Source organism: Oratosquilla oratoria, chromosome 2 (genome assembly GCF_046742065.1).
Source record: "Oratosquilla oratoria isolate Oo_2021 chromosome 2, ASM4674206v1, whole genome shotgun sequence".
NCBI classification, from domain to species: domain Eukaryota; kingdom Metazoa; phylum Arthropoda; class Malacostraca; order Stomatopoda; family Squillidae; genus Oratosquilla; species Oratosquilla oratoria.
The window spans coordinates 73,567,151-73,591,084 of record NC_134778.1 but is presented as its reverse complement, the minus strand read 5'-3'; the positions used below and the strand labels follow the sequence as shown (position 1 = coordinate 73,591,084).

At 40.7% G+C, this 23,934-nt stretch overlaps 1 protein-coding gene across 1 annotated transcript; it reads right to left on the bottom strand.

The window, feature by feature from the left end:
- Window positions 1–5,534: 5,534 nt before the first annotated feature.
- LOC143040011 (26S proteasome regulatory subunit 8) lies at window positions 5,535–13,208 on the bottom strand. The gene is made up of 7 exons (XM_076210540.1): window positions 13,055–13,208; window positions 10,884–11,022; window positions 10,530–10,753; window positions 9,536–9,728; window positions 8,639–8,925; window positions 8,040–8,159; window positions 5,535–5,943 (listed from the first exon to the last, which is right to left on the bottom strand). The coding sequence occupies exons 1-7, from the start codon at window positions 13,070–13,072 to the stop codon at window positions 5,713–5,715; spliced, it is 1,212 nt and encodes a 403-aa protein (XP_076066655.1). The 5' UTR covers window positions 13,073–13,208; the 3' UTR covers window positions 5,535–5,712.
- Between the last annotated feature and the right edge of the window lie 10,726 nt (window positions 13,209–23,934).

Genomic DNA, 23,934 nt, shown 5'->3' with positions numbered 1-23,934 from the left:
AACCATTCTTCATTCACCCCTATCTTGTCTTCTCCTATCCTTCCTTAACAGACACGCTCCTCTTTCCCAATGCCCCTTTTACCCCATCCATCCATCCATCTCATTCTAGGTTAACCTCTCATGTTCACTCCATCCACCTCTGCCATCCACACCTTTTCCTAATCTTTCTTCATTTCTTTCCATGTGTCCAAACTATCCCAATATTCTTTCATCAACCTATCTCCCAACTCCCTTTCCACCCACATCTCCTCGCCTCATTTCTCACTCTATCATACTCCTCGGGCACCTCATCTCATACACATTCGAACTCCTCTCCTCTCTAATGTTACATGTTTCTGCCCCGTACAGTGCTGTTGGCACAATCACTCCATACAATCTCCTCTTAGCATCCATTCCCAAATGTCTATTTCTCATTACCCTTATTAACCCATTCAACTCCGATGACAAGATGTCTTGTCATTTGGTCAAATAAAACAAAAAATCATAATAAAACAACAAAATGTTTGATGATCAAACAGCACCAGAAAAATATGACGTCGTCAGTCCTCCTCGAGGAGGACTGATGACGTCATATTTTTCTGGTGCTGTTTGATCATCAAACATTTTGTTGTTTTATTATGATTTTTTGTTTTATTTGACCAAATGACAAGACATCTTGTCATCGGAGTTGAATGGGTTAATCCCCCAAGGCATTTACTCTCTTCTCTCATTCTACATTCTACCTTCACTCCTCCCCTTCCTACCACATTCACACCCAAGTATCCAAAACTATCCACTTCTCCAGTCTCCCTCCCTTTATACTCACTGCTGCCACTTTCTTCGTGTACATCTCATCACTTTATTTTTACCCACATCTTCAACTTCCTTTTGCACACCTTTCCAAACTGTCACTAACTTCCTCAATCCCTCCTCTGGTCCTGTTGCAAGCACTGTCATCAACAAACAACATCTCTCTCATCTTCCACTTTTCTCAATTTTCTTTACCCATCTCCAATCCCTGACCCACTACCCTTGCATTTACCATTCGAACCACCCCATCCATGTATAAATTGAACAGCCAGGGCGATATAACACAATATAAGTTGAGAGTGGAGAAAGGGGAAAAGGACAAAAGGTAGGGAGGTGTTTGGAGTGAACTGCTTAAATGAGAAAGAAAGGAGTACAAGAAGCTGAGAGAGGAGTGAAGAATAGAAAAGAACTAGGAATGGGGATGGTCCAAGGAGGGAGTCCCATGGTGTGTGGAACAAGGAGGAAATGGAAGGGTAGTGAGTGGTGAAACAAGGAAGCAAAGAAGGTCAGAGAAGAGAAGAAGCAAGCTTTCACAGATTGGTTACAAAATACAAGGGAATTATGAAGGGTACAACACTACAAAAGCCCTCTCTGAGGGGCACTGTCCTAGCCTCCTGAGAGGGGGGGAGTATATGACATTAAACCATATCACAAAGGGAAGATAAAGGAGGCAAAGAGGAGAGCAAATGTGAAATGGGGTAAGAATATGACAGAAAATTTTGAAAGTAATAAAAAGATGTTTTGGAAAGAAAGGAAGAGGAGGCTAATCAAGTAGAGAAGAAAAGGTAAAAGGTGCAGATGGAGAGATGATAATGGAAGAGAAGGCAGTGAGAGGAAGATGGTCAGAGTATTATAGGGAGTTGCTAAATGTGAAGGAAGATAGGGAGGGAAAGGTAGTTTCAGTGAATAGTGCTAAGAAAATGAGTGAGGATATGGGATAGGAGGAAAGCTGTTAAGAGCAGTTGAGTTTTTACGATAGTGGAGCATGTTAGGATTAGAAATGGAGAGAGAGTGGTTTGAGGTAAAGGTGGAACTTTGTCAGGCAAGAAGTAACATAGGTGGTTGTTGTTGTCGTCGTTCCCTAGACTGTCTGTCCGAGCAGTCCCGTCTCCCCAAGGAATGCCACAGCAGTCGTAGCTCCTCTTAGGGATTGGTGCCACCTGCGTAGAGCTGGTGGCCAGGGCTGGTTGCCGCCGTTTGGCCCCCAACTCCTGGGGTTGGGGGGTGGTCCCACGAAGTAGACACTGCGGCTCCAGGACCAGTAACATAGGTTAAGTTGCAAGGTGTATATTGAATTGGAAATGATTGTGAATGCTGAATAGCCAAGCATAAGTGTGCATGGACCCCAATGTAATGGATGGGAGGAAAATTCAGAAGGTATTGTTGGACAGTGTAGTGATAACCAAAAGGGTTGGAAAAGAGGATCTAAATGTATTTTGGAGAGAGGACAGTAGATTGTCAGATCATTATTTGGTAGAAGGGATCAGGTTTTCCTTTCCTGCACTTCTGGGCCATGCAGCCCTATCCATCTTATTTCATATCTACAGAAGAAAGATCTTGAAGCAGGCTTTAAAAGTGAGCTAAAGGTAAACCAATGCCTTTCCCACAATTTGTGGTGCCCCTAGGTTGGATTCCCCTCTGTTGATGGTGAGTGAGGAGGTAACAGAAACTGACACTGTCATTTGATTTCTCCTGACAACATCCAACGAACAGCTAAAAGTCCTCTGGTGACTGTGTCATAAGGGGCAGATGATATCTTGGAAACCCTTATTAGTCATATATTGCATGGCAGATTGTGTAGACCCAGTGGTGGAATGATGGAGCAACACAGTATGGCAGCAGCCTATATGTATAAGACCTTTTCAGTGTTTACTCTCCCCATCCCACTTACAGAAAAGAAGCCCTAAACTGCCTAAAAAAATATCCTAGCCATTTTGTCTGTAATAGAGGAGGACTGTACTCACAGAGAAATGATGAAACTTTCATTACACTGCTACTGTCCCTCTGTTGTGCTGTTCCCCAACCCCTTCTTGCTGCCCTGTACCATTTCTCTAAATTTCATTTCCTTGTTTCGGCTACCCTGTGGTGGGGAAAAGAATGCTGCCACCAAGTATTCCCACTTGGATCGTAAGAGGCGAGAAAAATGGGACGGGGATTGGGACCAGGCATCCTTCTCCCTGTAGCTCCACAGGGGACATTCCTAAAAAAAAGTAAAGGCATAAGAGGGTCTAGGAGTTTTCCAACCAGCACCCTAAGGTTTGGGTCTTTTAATGTGCATGGATGTGGTACAGATGAGAGTAAAAGGGAAGAGATAGGTAGTATGTTTGTGAGAAGAAAGATGGATGTGTTGGCTTTGAGTGAAACTAAGTTGAGAGGGAAGGGCAAGCGTGAGTTTAGGGGTGTAGTTGGGAGGTTCTCAGGAGTGAAGAGAGGGTGACAGAGAGAAGGGGTGGCTATACTAGTAAATGAAGTGGAGTGGAAGGAGGTTTCTTCAAGGTTAATATGGATGAAGGTGAAACTGGGAAAGGAGATGTGGGTTTTGTAAGTGCATATGCCTTTGACTTTGGCTACCTCCCTTGTACATACATTTACCAATGGCTTTTTCCCCTTACAAGGGAGGTAGCCAAAGTCAAAGACATAAATCCAGTTCCACCCATTTCATCCTCATATACTCCACTCCTATTCACCACCGCTCCCTCCCTCTTTTCATGGCTGATGGGTCATCACTGCATATTGCCCACTGCCCTGGGTTAGAAGCAATGCAGCAAGACACAGCACATCCACAGCAAGGCTGCTTCATTTAACCACTTCAGTACAAATTAAATTCTCACACATAGGATTGACTGCCATATGTACAATTCATCACTACTCTCACTATAAGATATGAAGTCACTTCTGTATTATTCATTCTTTTACTTTGAGTAATAATAAATACAGAAAATATGATCAAAGCAGTTCACAGACTCCGGGGGTAACTCGTGTATAACTACAACAACAAAATTAATCAAGACGCTGACTCCAGCATCCTCATGTACCTGCTCACAACTCATAATGCCTAGGTGACATTGTACCCCCCTCTCTGTCCCCTTATGCAGAAAAAGAGAAGACAGGGAGAAATCTCTTTGGGCTGTGTCAAAATATCATTCATACATACTCCCCCATCACCCACCCACTCCCATGTATCACAGTATCATCCATATACAACTATTCTCTACTCACCCCTATCTTCTCTCTTCTCCCTTCCTTTCTCAAAAGACATTGACCTCTTTCCCAATGCCCCTTTTACCCCATCCATTCATCTCATCCTTGGTCGCACCCTCATGTTCATTCTTTCTACCTCTGCCTTCTACACCTCTTTTACTAATCTTCCTTCACTCATTCTTCTCATGTATCCAAACCATCTCAATACTCTTTTTCTCAACCCTATCTCCCAACTCCCTTCTCCTCCTTGTTTCTCACTCTATCCAGTCTAGTGACCCGACCACACTTCTCAGCCATTTTATCTCAAAAATATTTAAATTCTTCCTCATGTTCCATGTTTCTGACCCATACAGTGCTGTTGGCACAATTACCCCTTTGTACAATCCCTTCTTAGCATCTATTTCTTATTACACTCCTTCATCCCTCCAAGACATTTACTTGCTTCTCTCAATCTACTTTCTACCTCCACCTCCACTACTCCCTTCCCCGCTACATTCACACTTTAAGTATCTAAAGCTATCCACTTCCTCCTGTCCCTCTTCCTTAATGTTTCCGATTTGATGCCGTCCTCTCCCCTTGTGCGTATCACCTTACTTTTACCCACATTTATCTTCAACTTCCTTCTTTTGCACACCCCAAATTCCATCACTAACTTCCTTAATCCCTCCTCTGATCCTGCTACAAGTGTAGTGTTGTCAGCAAACAACAACTGGCTTATCTCCATTTTCTTTAACCATCTACTGTATAAATTGAACAGACAAGGTGACATAACACATCCCTTGCAAAGTACCACCTTTACCTCAAAACACTCACTTTCTCCATTTTTAATTTTAACACAGGCTCTACTACTATCTTCACTGCTTTTAACACCTTTCCTGCTACCCCATATATCTGCAATACCTCCCACAGTACCTCTCTACTGTCATAAGCCTTTTCCAAACTCATAAAGGCCCAAGAAACATCCAAACCTTTTCCTAAAACTCACATATCTGCCTTACCTCAAATTTCTGACCTATGCAACCCCTACCTGTCCTAAACCCACACTGCTCCTCACCAATTACTCTCCTAATCCTTTCAATCAAAACCCTCCCGACTACACTTTACAAACTGATCTCTCTGAAACTACTACACTCACACTTGTACCCTTTTTCCTTGTAAAATGGAACTATACAGGCACTCTACCCTCCTTTAGACAGCCAGTCCACCATCGCTCTTTTCCATTTGATTTGCCAATTTTCTGTCATACTCTTACCCATTTTATATCTATTGTCCTATTTGCCTCCTTTTTCTTGTGCTTTACTTCTCTCTTTTTTTTTTTTTTTTGGTAAGGGGTTAAAAGACCTTGGTATATGGTATGTGCATACCACCATTCACTCTTATTTACTTCTATGGCATCCCCTTAGTAGTAAAGGGGCTAATTTTGCTCATAAAACATTCATTGCTGATAGTGCAATATGAACACACAATCTATCCCCTTCCTTCATTGTTACACCGTTCTTAAATGACCTAGGTAAAGTGTCTTTCCTATAATACAAACACAAACATGATGTCAATAATTTTATTTTCTTAACATTACAGTACACACCAACCCCTTCAAGTGTGATTTATACATTCATCCACGTAAAGCATAGGAAGAAAAAAATAATTAATAATAATAAAAATAAAGCCAGTAGTCAGCTACTGAACTATTCCAATATTGCTGTACATCTGAATGATGAACAATTACTTCCACAACTTCTTAATGGACATGTTCTTCTCTGAATCCTTCTGCATAACCTTGGCCACAGCCATTTCAAAGTCCTCCTGAGTCACGTGTACACGTCTCTCCCTAAGTGCGTACATGCCAGCTTCAGTGCAAACGCCTTTCACTTCAGCACCAGATGCTCCAGGCATCATCTCTGCAATCTTGCGTAGATTAATTCCTCGGGTTAAGTTCATTTTCCTTGAATGAATCTGTGTGTGAAGAGAAAAATAAATCATATCAACTGTATACTGACCCAGAGCGGGGCTGAAGACAAGGATGACCCATCATCCATGAGGAGCTAAGATGAGAGTGAGGAAAGGGTGGTAGTTGGGAATGGGTGTATAAAAACTTGGCTACCTCCCTTATAATGGGGAATAAAGCCCTTGGTATATAGATAAGATAGATATACAATGGCCCTTATATGGGGCGTACATACATACATATATCAAAGGCTAAAAAATACACCAACACTTTATGGAAGAAAAATACGAAAAAAAAGGTGGAGGGGGAAGAAAAGATGAAGGGTTCCTGCACCATCACCCCTCCCTGTCAGAAAATGGGAGGAAGGACCCCATTTAATGTAGCACCTTTCCTGATTTATAATTACATAAATATAATTACCAAACTTGCCAGCACCAGGGATGCTCTTTTTACCTTAAACAAGTCTTTAAAAATTTACTGTCTCCCCTTGTTTTGAAGTTAGGATTTCTATAGTATTTCCCCAGGTAAGTATATCTATACAAGACAGGAAATAGAATTATATATCATCTCTGAATTAAATGTAAATGTTTTAATTTGTTTAAAATAAAGATGGTTGTTAATTTACAACCTGTGTGACTTTACTCCATCCACACTTACGACTACAATGACCATAAAAATGCATTATTGTATATGAGGCAACACACACAAGTGCATCCACCCTTCACCCATCCCACTACCATTTGTTTTTCCTTCAGGGACATCAATGCATCCACACCAACTGCTCAGGTTTCTGCTCCATAAAATGTTTTGGGTACCACCATTTCCTCATATGATCTCTGTGTTCATCCCTAGACACCTATTTCTAATGACATTTTCACTTCCACCATTTACTTGCTTCCCTTTTCTTTTGCCTTGACTTCTCAGTGTATAGCTTTAGGTATTTGGGGTCACATGTGGTAGGAAAGGCAGGAGTGGTGGAAGTAAATTGTATACAGAGAGAAGCAAGTAAATGTCTTGGGGATTAAAAAAATGTCATGAGAAATGAGCATTTGGGAATAGATACAACACTATATGATGGGTGATTGTGCTGATAGCACTGTATAGGGTAGAGACTTGGAATTTACGAGAGGCAGAGAGGAAAAGTATGGATGTATTGGAGATCAACTGTCCAAGAAGTATGGTAACGGTTTGATAGAGTGAGATATGAGGTGAGGTGGAAAAGGAGATGGTAGATAGGGGGCAATGAAAGAGTATTGGGATGGTTTGGATACATGGAAAGAATGAAGAAAAATTATTAAAAGAGTTGTGAAAGGCAGAGGTGGAGGGAGTGAACTTGAGGGGATGACCAAGGATGAGACGGATGGATGGGGATAAAAGGGGCATTGGGAAAGAGGGGAATGTCTGTTGAGGAAGGGAGAGGACAGAAGATAGGTATGAGTGGAGAATGGTTGTGCATAGACAATGCTGTGATGCATGGATAGGATGAGAGGGGCATTGAGCAAAAGGTGAATGTCTGTTGAGCAAATAAGGGAGATGGCAGGAGGTAGGGGTGAATGGACAATAGCTGTGTATAGGTGATACTGTGATGCAAAGAAAGAAGGGGCTGGGGGTAAGAAATGGTTACACATGGATGATATGTTGACAGCCTAAAGGGATTTCTGTCATCTCTTTTTCTGCAAGAGGGGGATGGAGAGGTGGGGGTTGTTGTTGTTTCATCACCAACTAAATTAAGTGCCCTTGCTATGGATGTACTATGTCTTGCTGCATTGCTTTTAAGTCAGTGCAGTGGGTGGGATACAGGAATGACCTCTCATCCATGAGGAGCTAAGATGAGAGGGAAGCAAGGGTGGTGGATGGGAGTGGGTACTTGCCTTTTGACTTGGCTACCCCCACTGTAATGGGGATAAAGCCCTAGGTATACATATATAGCCAGATAGATTGACTTGCTTCCCTTACTACCATCCAACATATTACACTTTTCTAATTCACTGTAGCTAACCATAGAATATTATCACTTACAGTCCTATACCTCCCTTCAAATTTCATGTAACCAGATGTAATCCCTACACAACTAATCTACAATAAAACATTCAATAAAACTTACCTTAAGGATATCTAATCTAGCTTCCTCATTAGGAGCTGGAAACTCAATCTTGCGATCAATACGTCCTGGACGCAACAAAGCTGGGTCTAGGATGTCAATACGATTTGTAGCCATGATGACCTGCATATAAAATTAGTATTACTTTTGAAACCTTTTATAATGGGGTTTGACATGTAATCAACAAAAGTGGAACACAAATATGTACAGTTGGGTATGAATGTTGTTGGTATATTGGGGCATATACACAAGCAGGGATAAAATAAAGATGAGCAGCTTATACACACGTACTTATGCCAAAAAGGCCCTTTCCCCCTTGTATAGGAAGTGGCCCATCCATGGCACATACACATCCCTCACGCATCCAAAACACATTCAGACAAGAAAAAGCCCTATTAGGAAGTATCATTTCCTCATTTATTTACAATCACCCTCCCCACTCACACTTATTGTTAGTATGCCCAAGTAGACATGTTTTCCCTCTCCAATCAGAAATACAAAGGTGACTGATTATCTGTCTCAACCAATTATACTTACTGAGGTGTACCAACAATTTCCATGTCCAACTATAACTTCAATACTAACTTCCTACAGACACTAACCTTGATGTTCTTGGTAGCCTCAAAGCCATCCAGCTGATTGAGCAACTCCAACATTGTTCGCTGAACCTCAGAATCTCCTCCACTGCCTGATTCAATGCGGGATGAACCAATTGAATCAATTTCATCCATGAAGATGATAGAGGGAGCATGCTCTCTTGCCATCACGAACAACTCACGCACCATACGAGAACCTTCCCCAATAAACTTCTGGACAAGCTCTGATCCTGATACTCGAATAAAGGTGCAATCGGTGTGATGTGCTACAGCCCGAGCAAGTAGAGTCTTCCCTGTAAAATAAAAACAACAAACATAGATGTAGTTTGGGTGTGAGTGTATATATATATATATATGTATATATATATATATATATATATATATATATATATATATATATATATACATACATATGCATACATACATACTGAACGCCCTTTTCTCCTTATAAATGGTATGGCCAAGTTAAAACAGATACCCATTTAAAAAACAAAAAACCATCAATCTGCCCCTTCCATCTTGGCACTTAGGGGATGAAGGACCATTATACCCCACAAGACTGCTAAGGTCGAATGCAGTGGAGAGAGGTACAGCTCTTGGACAGCAAGATCTTACATCCAAAGCTGGCTTACCCCCACTGCTTGACCACATGGTGAACCCCTCATCATCCACTCCTCTATAAAGCTGCATTGAAGAGCATCCCTTAAGACTACATCATCATTTCAGCCATTCATTCTTATCTTTTGCACTTGCTTCCCTTTTCAACAGACATATTGCATGCATTCAGTCATCCCTTTACCCATTCTATAACACAAAGAAGTCAAAATGACTAATGAAATTCATCAAAGTTAATTAAACTACATAGTTATGATATTATCAAAGTTCTTACAAGTTTTCACTTACCAGTTCCTGGTGGTCCATAAAGCAGTACACCTTTGGGCTGAGCAATACCAAGAGCATCAAACAGCTCTGGATGTTTAACAGGAAGCTCAATAACCTCTTTGATCTCCTTGATTTGTTTATCAAGGCCACCAACCATTTCATATGTGGAGTCTGGAACCTTCTCAACCATCATCAAGCTTACAAGAGGATCAACCTGTAATGAAAAGACAATACCCGGTACTTGTCAACCTCAAATTACATGGGCAAGCCATATGTAAAAAGTTCTAAGATATTAACTGTAAAATTATAGTACTTCCAAACAAGTCCTTGTATATTAAGAAAAGTCCTCACAATACATAAATTATCATTTTAAATTGTGTATGACAATGTTTAAGAGGCAATGCAAAGATGATTAATACAAGACAGATCTCCAAAAGGATCACTGCCCTTAGAGGAAATAAATCTGGACAGACAACCAGCACCTACAGAGTATCACAAGCCTCACCACCTAAAGGTACAGCCTGAAGGGGACAGTATCATATCACCAAAGAAAGCTCAAACCTTGCTAACTCTTTCACATACTTCAACTTCTTTCCATCCAATATTCTATATATATTTTTCTGTTAATTAAAGTACCCCACTGGCATCTCCTCTCCCATCGTCTTTTACAAGCTTGTGACATTGAAACAACCCAAGCTCTTATGCCACCAGCACACACTAAAATAATTAAAGGCATCTTTTGACAAATTGAGGACAAGAAATGGGCTTCCATGAGCATTGTTCTAACCCTGTATACAATTGGTAAATAAATACACACACACATACATTCACAGTATACATATAGTATATATTACACAAAATACACCTAAGTTAAGTCTAGTTAGTCTAACCATTGCTTCATGGTTAAGATTCAAATAATTCATAACAAAAGAGGTATTGATCATTCATACTAAGTAATACAATGGTTGTTTCTCTTGTAGTATTCAAACAAACACTTAACAGTATATGCCCTTACCTTATTTGGCAGAATCTTGTGCAGGGTGTAACTGTCGTTACGCAATGCAACTCTAGCATTTGGAGTGACATCATTGATATCTATGTTCTTGTCAATATCAACAACGAATTTTCCTTCTGGATGTACTTTAACTAAAACCTTTTTCTTATCCATGGGTTTGACAACTTCTCCTACATAGGATCCTTGTTCCTGTAGAAGCTGGAGCTCCTCCCGCAACAAGCGAACTGAAGAAAAACAAAGTATATTTTCCTCACTTCCTTCTAGTACATGTGCATTATTATATCTAAAATTATTTATACCACACCTTATATGACTATTAAATCTTTTGAGAACTGACAATCCTAATGTTCTCACCTTTGGCATTCAGTTCATTCCTTTGAGCTTGCAATCTTCTTAGATCTTGCATTTTCTCGGATATAATAAAAAGGAGATTTTCAGTTTTGTGAGTATAGTAGGCTTTATAGCCCTCCCCCTTCTTCACCTCAACTTCCATCTGCAAAATAAAATACAATCGGTTACAATAAAATTAAAATTATTATTACAGTAATAGTAGTAATTATTACTATGATGTGACCAACAACACACCTATTAAGAAGGTCATGCAATGAAAATATCATGGAGGTTTATCTCTGCTGGAACTGTCCAGCTCCGAAACCTATCAACGCCTTACGTGTGGAGTTGATCTGGATCCCCTGCCCCCACTAGATTCATAATCAAGGTCTGTAACCCTGGATATATACTACAAAAACCTCTTATTATTATCACTCATGTATATGAAAATATCATGTGTAGTTTCAATCAACTCCATGAAACACTGTGTTAACACAACATATATTTAACATGAAACTTGTGTTGTCCAATAGCTCGTAACCTAATTAACCCCTTGAGTACCGGATGTGTGTTTTGAGACACCTGCGTGTCACGGCTGAGTGCACCCGCCAGGAACCAAGCGTGCTCCCCGCGACACGCACGTGTCACAGTTATAAGCTGTGTGTATTGAGGGCTCTCAAGGTCTCAGTTTCTGGGTTATTTCTACCCACGTGGAATGGCTCCAGCCATTCGTGGGATGGTTTGAAACATTTGTTTACATAAGGTTGATGGGTCGGTAACGAAGGGGTTAATATCACCTAACATAACTATTCCATAGAAACAAAAAATCTTTCAAATGCAAATAAGAGTGAAGTGAAATACGAGTCTCAGTTTGCATGATATTGGAATTGAATCCATTTTGGCAAAATTATTGGCCTAATCAATCAACCTATTGGACATTGGTGGCCTAGGGTCTCACTAATTGCCGAACAAAACTGATAAAAGCCGAACATACCAACAAAACCCAAACAAGGACGGTTTTTGCTCAAATGCACACCTATATATATATATGGTTGCATTATTTGAACTATTTTCTTTAAAATGTGTGATTTCCATGTAATACGATCAAAGAGAAATTACGTTTTTATCCTCTGCAAAATTACCGAACACAGCTACGATTCGACCCAGCCCGCCGTCTATGATCACTGGCGGTATGGATCAAACTACACTCTTTTAAGTTTCTTACTATTGTGATATTAGTGTAATAGACTGCATATAGTTAATTATTTCAACTATTTTCTTTAAAATGTGTTACGTCATACTGCAGAGGCTAAAACATAACTTCTTTGGTCAAATTACATGAAAATCACACATTTTAAAGAAAATAGTTAAAATAATTCAACTATATGCAGTCTATTACACTAATAACACAACAGTAAGAAACTTAAAATAGTGTAGTTTGATCCATACCACCAGTGATCATAGACGGCGGGCTGGACGAATCGTAGCTGTGTTCGGTAATTTTGCAGAGGATAAAAACATAACTTCTCTTTGATCATATTACATGGAAATCACACATTTTAAAGTGAATAGTTCAAATAATGCAACCATATATATATAGAAGTGTGCATTTGAGCAAAAACCGCCCTTGTTTGGGTTTTGTTGGTTTGTTCGGATTTTATCGGTTTTGTTCGGCAATTAGAGAGACCGGTGGCCTAGTTCTCCCTTACAGGAAACCCACTGCTCCCAAGAAGCCGGCAACGGCCACCAGACAGGCCCATACATCAATCAATCAAGAAATATTGTGTTCTTGTCTGGGGATAGTTGGTGCGGTTCGGTGTAGGATACAGTTAGTGCAGGTGACCTGTATTATCCGGTCACATCTAGGGCAATATCTGTCGCCAGATCTTTTCTATATTGGTACTGTCTTAGACTTGGGTGGCTTCCTAAACATAAACGTGTTAATATGGTTCTTGTTTTTCCTTGAGAGTATTTCATTCTGTGAGGCTGCATCCTTGTTTGACTCGAGAATATCGAAGAAAACCCTAACCAGTTTTAGTTGTACTACCCCTACTTTCTCCTGCCCTCCCTCAAATCTTCTTACCACCTCTTCGTCGCAATATTGTACCCAATGACAGAAATACTAGTATCACCAACACAGCACTACTTCTAATAACTAAAAGAAAGATTAATTTATAAAGCATTGAGTTGTTTACCTTTTCCGCGGTGCCCATTATTGTCAAACTTCAATGTTGTCGACTTAGAAGTATGACTAGTGAGTACAGTACTGTTTTCCATTCATATTATACCCTATCTAAATAAAAATTTACACTAAAAAAATTAAAATGAGGTTATTTGTGTTGTAGAAATGCAAAAATGTAAAATAATAAATTAAGTCGAGAAAATTAACACGTTGATCATTTATATAACGATAGAAAAGATATAAAAATTATTAACAAATCACATATTCAAACTGTATATCTTATAAGATAAAAATAAAAGTATAAAATTTTAAAATATTTCTGCTTTTTGCGAAAATGTCTTTCTCTGAAAAGTCAATTCATTCGAACACTTCCAGATGTACCGCTCTCCTCAAACAGCCCCTGGTGCAAAGGTACAACGGCGATAACAAGTTTTTGACAACAACTTTCTTACTTTCACGCATCTGTCATGAATAACTAATCACCTGATTGGTTATTGTTTATTCTGAAATTAAACAAAGGCATCGCGCTTAGGTAAGAAGATACATATAATGGATCTATGAGTAAACTAGCCTTTTATCACAAAAAGGAGGATTAGTCTTAGATAGATTATTAATTCCAGTATTTATTTTCAATAGTAGCCATTTCATACCCGTAAGGGTAATGAAACTATACTTTGGTTAGGTTGTTGGCCTAGTAGTTAGTGGGTGGCCACCCCTTCTGCTCACATAGTGTTCTTGATATAAGAAAATATAATTGTAAACGTCCTTAGTCACTTATTTGTGGAGTTCAAAAAGAAGTTTTCTCGCAAAACGCAAGAGTTCTTTTAATCTTGTATTTTATCACCTACTTTACGTCTTTCTTCTCATCTTCCATTGTTCCATAATTTTTCTTATCTATACTAATACTTATTGTTGTAAATGTAACTTTAACCACACTTTCTAACCTAGTTTGGTTTGTCTGACAATTTCTATATTTTACGCGGCGTTATTATTCAGTTTTACTTTTCTTTACCCCTTAAGCCTTATTTTATATATATTTAACTTGTCATAATGGCTCTTTCACTATTCAATTTGTATTTCACATGACTCCTTTAATTGTCTATATTTATAATATATTTTATGCAAATAGAAACGTTATACTATTTCATATGACATTTATATGACATTTACTTTTTATCCTAATATGTAGTATTGCTGATTGTATTATCAATAATTAGAAAGGGAATCTGTGAACTCGCAGGAATTCCCACGCCATTCTAGTTAATAGAAATGTGCAGAGGCAACGTTGGGCGCAACTAATATACCAATGACAACCTCAGGGGGGGTAGAGATTACATTTTTGCTATGAAAGAATTATGGCAGTAATCTCACCTTCCTGCCAACTGGTTTCTGCTGAGATATTTCTTTGGTGCCGCCTTATTCAGTATGTTCGGTGGAGCCCTACATATCCATAGGGTACCCAATGGTCCACGCCGGCATTATAACGGTACCCCATATTATGAGGAATTTCCCTGTTCGCCATCAGGGACGTGTCAGTAAGCAATGGGTCCTGCGACTGTATGCGCGTACGAGCTGCTCTTTGTCTCATCTTTCTTACAAAACCCGTTCGATATAGGTAACCCTTCAGAGATTTCCTCTTTATCGACATAGCTTTTGTAGTTAAGATTCTCAAGCCTATCCACCACGTCAAGGTGTCAACTCTCGGAGTAAATACAAATAAGATAAAATGTCTTATTTGGGTTAAAACTATCAAACACATTGTCTTTTGCACATGTAACCAATATCAATGTGGATAACATACTTGATATTTACTAATTCAGGTAAAATTTCAGAATGACGCCAATACTTACGTTGTCTAATAGCCCCTAGCTTAACCCAATGTAACAATTCCATAAAAAAAATTCAAATGCAAAAATGAAAAATGTGTTTTTGCGTGATCCTGGAGTTTAACCCTAATTCAGATCATTAATATCCTTTTAAGACTTTATAGTTGAATGCAATATGTATACGAGCGTTCAAATGGCGCCAAAGCATAATTCTATTGAGAATCGTTGCCAATCTGGAATCGTGATAAAAGAAAACGTAAATGAGAGTTTAAGAGAACGAAATTGAAAGGAGTAACTAAATTGTTCTATAATTAACAGACTGGAGAGATCACGAGGGATTGAGATTGAAGAAAACCACGTCAAGGCTGAATGATATAAAATATGCATCTATTATTTTCCATATGTATAAATTCTCACACGATATCTAAAATAATATATATATGAGAGACTGGGTGGAGGAAGAATAAGCGAAGATGGGCTGGAACTCTTTATTGCTTATACGTTTCGACCGACTCGGTCTTCTTCAGTAAGCTGTCTACAAACAGTTGGACCACACATTTATACATCCGAGGATGGGAACAAGGACAGGTCACCCCGCTGGCTGTCTGGGGATTCCCTTTCCCGTATCATGCATACGTTTCCCAATTGTATTTATAATTAATTTACTTGTTGCCTTTGACAAACAAACAAAACCTCTGTCATTGATATTTTCATAATAATTAATGTAGGCAGCTTCAACAGTCTTCCTCATGTCTCTCCTTAATCCCGTGTGTAAAACCTCGACTCCATCCCAGTGGGGCAAATGTCCAGATCGGTCAGCCTGTTGGACGAGTGAGTTGGACATCCTGTGTGACCTCAAGTCTCGTTTGTGCTCAGCTATGCGTTTCTCGACGCCTCGACCTGACTCGCCGTAATACGAAGATGAGCAACTACCGCAAGGAATGCGATAGATGGTACTGAGGGCGTTTTGGGACAGTCCTTTTTTATTCTTGGTCTTGACGATTTTTCCAATTTTGGAATTGGACGTCCTTGCTATTTTTATCCCACTCTTCCCAAGAAATCTGTCCATGCCTTCAGTTTTTCTAGAGTTAGGAACCGAAATGTACTGTACCTTATTATCCTCGGACGATTGGACATTTGGTCTCATGAAAATGTTCTTAGCTACTCCTTTCAGCTTTTTAATCATTCCCCCTGGATATTTTAATTTCCTAAAGGCATTAGTTATGTAGGCTAATTCATCTTCTAAAAATTCCTCACTGCAAATTCTAAAAGCTCTGAGGAAGAAGCCTATGAGCACGCCGGTCTTCACTCGCTCGCTGTGTCCTGAAAAATAGTGCACAAAGTCATCTCTGTTGGTAGGTTTTCTGTACACTGAGAATCTTACTCCTTCATCCCTCCTGTGCACCAACGTGTCAAGGAATGGTAACTTGTGGTCGTCTTCCATCTCTACAGTGAATTGTATATCTTTATGGACTCTATTGAGTCTATCTAGCTTATGTCCAATGTCGATATTCTCCGGTACTATCACAATAACGTCGTCCACATACCTTAGCCACGTGGTGCCTCTACCCATCATCCTTCTATATTGGAAGAGGCCCCGAGACCCCCCTTGATGCACGGCCTCCCAAAAGTTCACAAAACAGGAATACCTATGAGACCCATAACTTCAGGGATCGGGAGTGCTCCGCACAAGTTGGCCAAGCGTTTAGCCAAACCACTCTCTGGAACCCTTGGATCTATAAGTGACGCTCATTTGAGGAATTCCTCTGACCTCATCCGCAGGCTGAATGATTTAGATTTCCATGGTAAGAAGTTAGCTAGTTATGATGTGAAGGCCTTATTCACAAATGTCGACGTGGAGGAGGCGTTAGTTGCCGCCAAGAGAGTCATAGACAGTCTTAGCAATGACGAATTACCAGTTCCCAGGAGTGATTATGTTAAACTTATATCCCTATGTGAAATTCGGTGTATTTACGTTCAATGGTAAAGAATATAAACAACACAGAGGTCTCGCCATGGGAAGTCCTCTTTCTGCGGTGCTGGCCTGTCTTTTTATGGAAACGTTGGAGGAAGACGAATATAGAAGGATGATGGGTAGAGGCACCACGTGGCTAAGGTATGTGGACGACGTTATTGTGATAGTACCGGAGAATATCGACATTGGACATAAGCTAGATAGACTCAATAGAGTCCATAAAGATATACAATTCACTGTAGAGATGGAAGACGACCACAAGTTACCATTCCTTGACACGTTGGTGCACAGGAGGGATGAAGGAGTAAGATTCTCAGTGTACAGAAAACCTACCAACAGAGATGACTTTGTGCACTATTTTTCAGGACACAGCGAGCGAGTGAAGACCGGCGTGCTCATAGGCTTCTTCCTCAGAGCTTTTAGAATTTGCAGTGAGGAATTTTTAGAAGATGAATTAGCCTACATAACTAATGCCTTTAGGAAATTAAAATATCCAGGGGGAATGATTAAAAAGCTGAAAGGAGTAGCTAAGAACATTTTCATGAGACCAAATGTCCAATCGTCCGAGGATAATAAGGTACAGTACATTTCGGTTCCTAACTCTAGAAAAACTGAAGGCATGGACAGATTTCTTGGGAAGAGTGGGATAAAAATAGCAAGGACGTCCAATTCCAAAATTGGAAAAATCGTCAAGACCAAGAATAAAAAAGGACTGTCCCAAAACGCCCTCAGTACCATCTATCGCATTCCTTGCGGTAGTTGCTCATCTTCGTATTACGGCGAGTCAGGTCGAGGCGTCGAGAAACGCATAGCTGAGCACAAACGAGACTTGAGGTCACACAGGATGTCCAACTCACTCGTCCAACAGGCTGACCGATCTGGACATTTGCCCCACTGGGATGGAGTCGAGGTTTTACACACGGGATTAAGGAGAGACATGAGGAAGACTGTTGAAGCTGCCTACATTAATTATTATGAAAATATCAATGACAGAGAAGGTTTTGTTTGTTTGTCAAAGGCAACAAGTAAATTAATTATAAATACAATTGGGAAACGTATGCATGATACGGGAAAGGGAATCCCCAGACAGCCAGCGGGGTGACCTGTCCTTGTTCCCATCCTCGGATGTATAAATGTGTGGTCCAACTGTTTGTAGACAGCTTACTGAAGAAGACCGAGTCGGTCGAAACGTATAAGCAATAAAGAGTTCCAGCCCATCTTCGCTTATTCTTCCTCCACCCAGTCTCTCATCTGTCTAAACCATTCATCAAATATATATATATATATATATATATAAATGCCCATACCAAGACAGATACGTAGGTAGATATATTGGTAGATGGTTAGATGTATAAATTTGTATCTCAAAAGGTGAGCATGAAAACACGCGTCCAAATCAAAGAAGATTTTTTTTTTCTTTTTTTTCTTTTTTTTTTTTGTCCAACCAGCCGTAACCAGCACAGGGCATCACCATTTCACTTCGCCATTTCCCCGGTCCATCCATATCTACCCTCCTTCTCCTGCTCTTCCCCTCCTCCTCCCTCTCCTCTTCCTTCTCTTCTTCCTCCCTCTCCTCTTCCTTCTGTTCTTCCTCCTCCTCCTCTTCTTCTCTTCTTCCTCCTCCTCCTCTCCCTTCTCTTCTTCCTCCTTTTCCTCCTCCTCCTCCTCTTCCTCTTCCTCTTCGTCCTCCTCTGGTGTTCCCCGAGGGTTAAGAGAGGTCGAGAGGTCCCACTCGAACTCGGATGACAGGTTGACAGCCAAGTCACTGCACGGGAGGCCAGCGGCCAACCCCCAACCCCCATCATGAGGGTCATCGAGGACCCCGCAAGTCACCACACTCCTACACTCTCTCTCTCTCTCTCTCTCTCTCTCTCTCTCTCTCTCTCTCTCTCTCTCTCTCTCTCTCTCTCTCTCTCTCTCTCTCTCTCTCTCTCTCTCTCTCTCTCTCTTTTCTCTAGCTCTCTCTCTTTTCTCTCCCTCTCTCCCTCCCACTCTCTTCTCTCTCTCTCCCCCCCTCTCTCTCTCTCTCTCTCTCTCTCTCTCTCTCTCTCTCTCTCTCTCTCTCTCTCTCCCATTCTCTCTATTCCCTCTCTTTTCTCTCTCTCTCTCTCCCTCTCTCTGACACACACACACACACACATACATACATATATTTCCCACGCTGTCGGAGCCTCCATCTACCCCCATCTTTCTCCGGCCCCGCAGCGCTCGGGAGGCCCTCGCGAGCTGGAGGATATCGTTTAGCGTTCGCCAGAAAAAAAGAGAGTCGATATTCGTTTCCTTGATCAGCGATTCTGAAGCATCTCCTTAAGGAACTCACGACACTCGCTTTTTACCAATACGTTACTTGTAGATGTCTTGACCGATAACTCATTAGGTGTGGCCACCTATGTCAGGTTAGGTTAGATGGGTTAGTTTTTTTTTTTTTGTAATTTGTGAAGGGTTTCTTTTAACAAAACTTATTGTTTATGCAGGCTAGCCTAACCTCACCTAACCTTACTCAACCTGACCACTTTTAAAAACTATTTTCCAACTTTTTTCACGTAAACAGATGTGTGAAAACGTAAATTAAAAGGTGGCGACGGATAACCCCCAAGTATAAAAATAATATTCCAACGACCAAAGGTACCTCTCAAGCCGAATAAAATCACCTGGCGACATCCGGGACAGAGCCCATGGCATCCGACCTAGTTATGGACCAAAAGGTCTCCTGTCGGCATGTTCCTCCTTTGTAATCCTTTGTGAGCTTCCACGGTTTGAGGGGTTGGGCCAGCTTGGCTTTGTTATGTAACATGTAGATTCTTGTGCGGTTCCACTAGACTCTCAGAGTCGAGGTTTGAGTGATTTATCTACCCTTGACTTGTACTTTCAATGCTGAGGGCGGGAGGGAGCCAGGCGAGGCTCCTCTGGAAAGTGTTTGCGAAACGGGGAGAGATCCCAACCGTCATCCCATAGCATGATGAAGGAGTTTTATATTGACGATGAAGATGGGCTCAGTTTGAGGGAGCAGGGTTTCAATCTGTGATGACTACCAGCATCCTCATTCCTGGGGAATTATCCCACGAAACGGAGGATCAGGAGTGGTGATGTGTGAGAAAAGGATTGTGTCAGGGTAGAGGAGCTGGTGAGGGGTTAAGAGGGGAAGCAAAGCATCCACAGTAAGTCGACTGACATCCAGCTATGGTGAACTGGAATGGACGCCTAGAGTACGAACTGGAAGACGACATATGTGGAGGGGTCCTCTCATGTACCAGCGTTTCTAGGTGTGGTACAGAACAGGGTCTAAACAAGAACAGGTCTGTTCACTCTTGGAGGGGAATAAATTATTCGGGTTCTTCGTGAGTTGGTCGGCGGATACACGTTCTCATGACGTCATGTCGTCAGTGTATATTGCGATGCGAGCTGACCTCTTTTTGGTTGAGAGACTTAACTTCATTTGTTCCCAAACTCGTGTGATCGTGTCCGGTGATGTCTTCCCTTTAATTAATTCTGCCGTCAGCATATTCTATACATCTGCGTGACACCTACAGGGTAGCAAATGGAGCTATGGTTCTAATGCTTACGCTAGGATGTTGTGTTCATTTCCATGACAACCCCCTACCCCCACCCACCCTCCCCTCCCCTCCCTCTCACCTTCGCTGACGAAACGGTTGATATTCATTTCCCAGATCGCCATTTCTCAACCTTCTTCTTCTTGTGGAACTCATGGCAGACTGAATGGGAAACCGCAAAGTCCCATGAACCAGCCACGAAGCCTAACAAGCATAGCGTGCCAATGTTGACAAACCTTTCGCCAAGATGAAGCCAAAGTGCTTCTCGCTACGGGAGGGGTTCATGGAGAGGGGGAGGAGGTGCTAGTGCCACGCAAATGAATGGTAAACGTGAGTAAACGTCCCTTTATGCACTGAGACCATGTGTACAGCAGTCCACGTACGAACATGCAAAGACACACACACACACACACACACACACACACACACACACACACACACACACACACACACACACACACACACACACACATCTATTTCTCTTTCCTCTCTCTCTCTCTCTCTCTCTCTCTCCCGTGCTCGCTCGCTCTCTGTCTTTCTAGTTGTGTGGGTTCTTCCTGGCAATAAAACTTGCAGGTCACTTTGGGATTCTCTCTGACTGACTTCTCATGTGACGGTGGGCCCTCTTGCTCCCGCATTCGTGAGTCGAATGAAGGAAACTCTTCAAAGAAAAAAAAAAAAGGCTACGACTACCGGGAGGACTCTTCAGCTGAATGAAATGGGATGGAGGCAGACAAAATATCGGTAGTGATCAATCAAGCCAGGGTTTTCTTTTATAAATAAAGCCACCTGGTAGCAGCCAGAATAAAACACATAAAGATAGCGGCATTTCTCGCTAGCATGCTACTTGCTTTTGCGACTTCGCTGGAGTAGAAACGACTTCAGCTACTTTTTTTTTTTTTTTTTATACAAAATTCCAGATGTCAAATTACTCTTGCGTCATACAGTGGGAGGCAGAATGACGAACGAAGAGAAGTTAAACTAGAATACGAATGTTAGAGACACATTGTTGAGATGTTCTTACGGAAATCTAGTCAGTTTATCATGTAAAAAAAATATTGTAAAGTCTTATCTCTTTCGAAATCTGTCCGCCTGTGTAATTATAGATTTAACATTTACAGGAACTGATGATTTTGTTAAACTTTTGATGACTAGTTAGATACAGATGGAGAGATCTAATCACAATATCAAGACTCAGAGCAATTTTGTAGTTATATCTATTTGTCAAAAATAGCCCAAAGTGATCAAATTAATTCGTTTCCAAATCGACCGTGTCTGATGGTAACGAAACCTTGCGTAGGAATGACCACGAAATTCCACGTTCTCTTCTTAACCTCCTTGATTCCCAATAAACATCACTCTCTCCTCCTCCTCCTCCTCCTCCTCCTCCCCCTCCTCCTCCTCCTCCTCCTCCTCCTCCTCCTCCTCCTCCTCCTCCTCCTGCTCCTCAATGTCACCCCCATATGCCATCTAGATCCTGGTCAAGTATTGCCTCATCGGAGTGATCGAGTACGAACGCACGCGCGAACGCCCTCTGCACACTCGAAGGTGTCCCACATACAATCAACATTTGCCCCCAATGTATACGAACGCAGACGGAGCGGCGCCTTGGCGTGTTCATGCGTTCTCGTCCTCCTCCTCCTCCTCCTCCTCCTCCTTTTCCTTCCTCTCCTCTTCCTTCTCCTCCTCCTCACCTGTATATACCGTATATATGTATATATATATGTATATATATATATATATATATGTATATGTATATATATGTATATATATTATATATATATAATATATACACACGAGTATATATTATATATATATATATTCGTATATGTATATATATACTGTATATATGTATACATACATATATATATATATATATATATATATATATATATATATTATACACACACACACACACACACACACAGGGTGTCCATAAAGTCCATGTGCACTTTGAAAAAGATATAACTTCACTAGTCTTTGTGATGCAAAGAATCTGCAAAAATTATTAGAAAGAAGACAATCTATATTTTTAGCATTTTATCATATATTTTTTTTAGGTTTCCACATATCCACCATCATTAGCAATACAAAGTATAACATGAATTTACAGTTCTCTAAAAAACATTTGCCATCTGATTTAGAGTAACGCCCGAAAGCACACAAGTTATTTTAGCTTTCATATCTTCTAATGAACTAGGTTTGGTTGCATACACAATTGGATGAAACACATTCGTTGCTGGCACGCGGCTTACCATACCGTGGCTTATCAAGAACATACCCTATCTCTTTGAATGGGGATGACAGATGTAATAGACATCCAACTGCCTAGTGTAGGCCTTATGGTCTCTTGCGGTCTCCTTCATTCTTATGTTCTTATGTTTACCCATTTGGCAGTAGAGTTCCTATGAGGTGGTTATTTACTGTATTCCGTGCTAAACTTTCTTTGCACAGAAACAGTAGACTTCAGTTCAGCCAACCAAAGGATATATTTTACTTTTTCTTCAGTTGAAGCCATGGGTCACATGTGATTCTGAAAAAGAAATGTTACTTAACTTTCCAAAAATTGTTACAAATATTGTGGTGAAGAATTGCTCAATAATTGTACCAAAAACTAGGTAAATTAAGGTTTCTAACACTTTTTACAGATTCTTTATAGAACAAATACTTGCAAAGTTATAATTTTTTCAAAGTGTACACAGATTTTATGGACACCCTGTATATAAATATATATATATATATATATATATATATATATATAGATATTTATATATATATATATATAGATATATATATACATACATATGTGTGTGTGTGATTCACCACGATCCTGGATCACGTGCTGGACTTGCCTTTAACAGTTATCACCCTTTCTCACCTTTCTCACCATACACCAGGTAGGGCGATGCCCTGTCAGCGATGATGCCTCACGAAGTCCCTCCACAAGTCCCTATCAGCATACAGCTGCACACTCTCCACCTCTTCCATAGTTCTTCCTCTTGACTCTATGGCTTGTCTGATACCGTCTCTCCATCTCTTCCTGGGTCTTCCTGTTGGACGCTTTCCTTGTGGCTGCCACTGGTAGTATTTTAATGGGTACTGATGCTCATTCATCCTCATGACGTGGCCAAACCATCTTAATTGGCTTTTCTCTACATATTCTAATATTGGCTCTATTTCCAGCTCTCTTCTTATTTCTTCATTTCTTATTCTGTCACACCTTGTTACATCTTTTATTATTCGCAGTACTCTCATCTCTGCTGCTTGTATCTTACTTTTCAGCCTTTCTGTCAATGTCCATGTTTCTGACCCATATGTTAGAACTGATCTTAAAATATTTTTGTAAATTGTTAACTTAACCTGCTTGGGTATAAGTTTTTCTCGTTATCACCCTCCCGGATGAAAACTCAGAGCTCGTATATATCCCGATCTATAGGTAATGTTGTGACCTTACACACGCGCGCACACACACACACACACACACACACACACACACACACACACACACACACACACACACACACACACACACACACACACA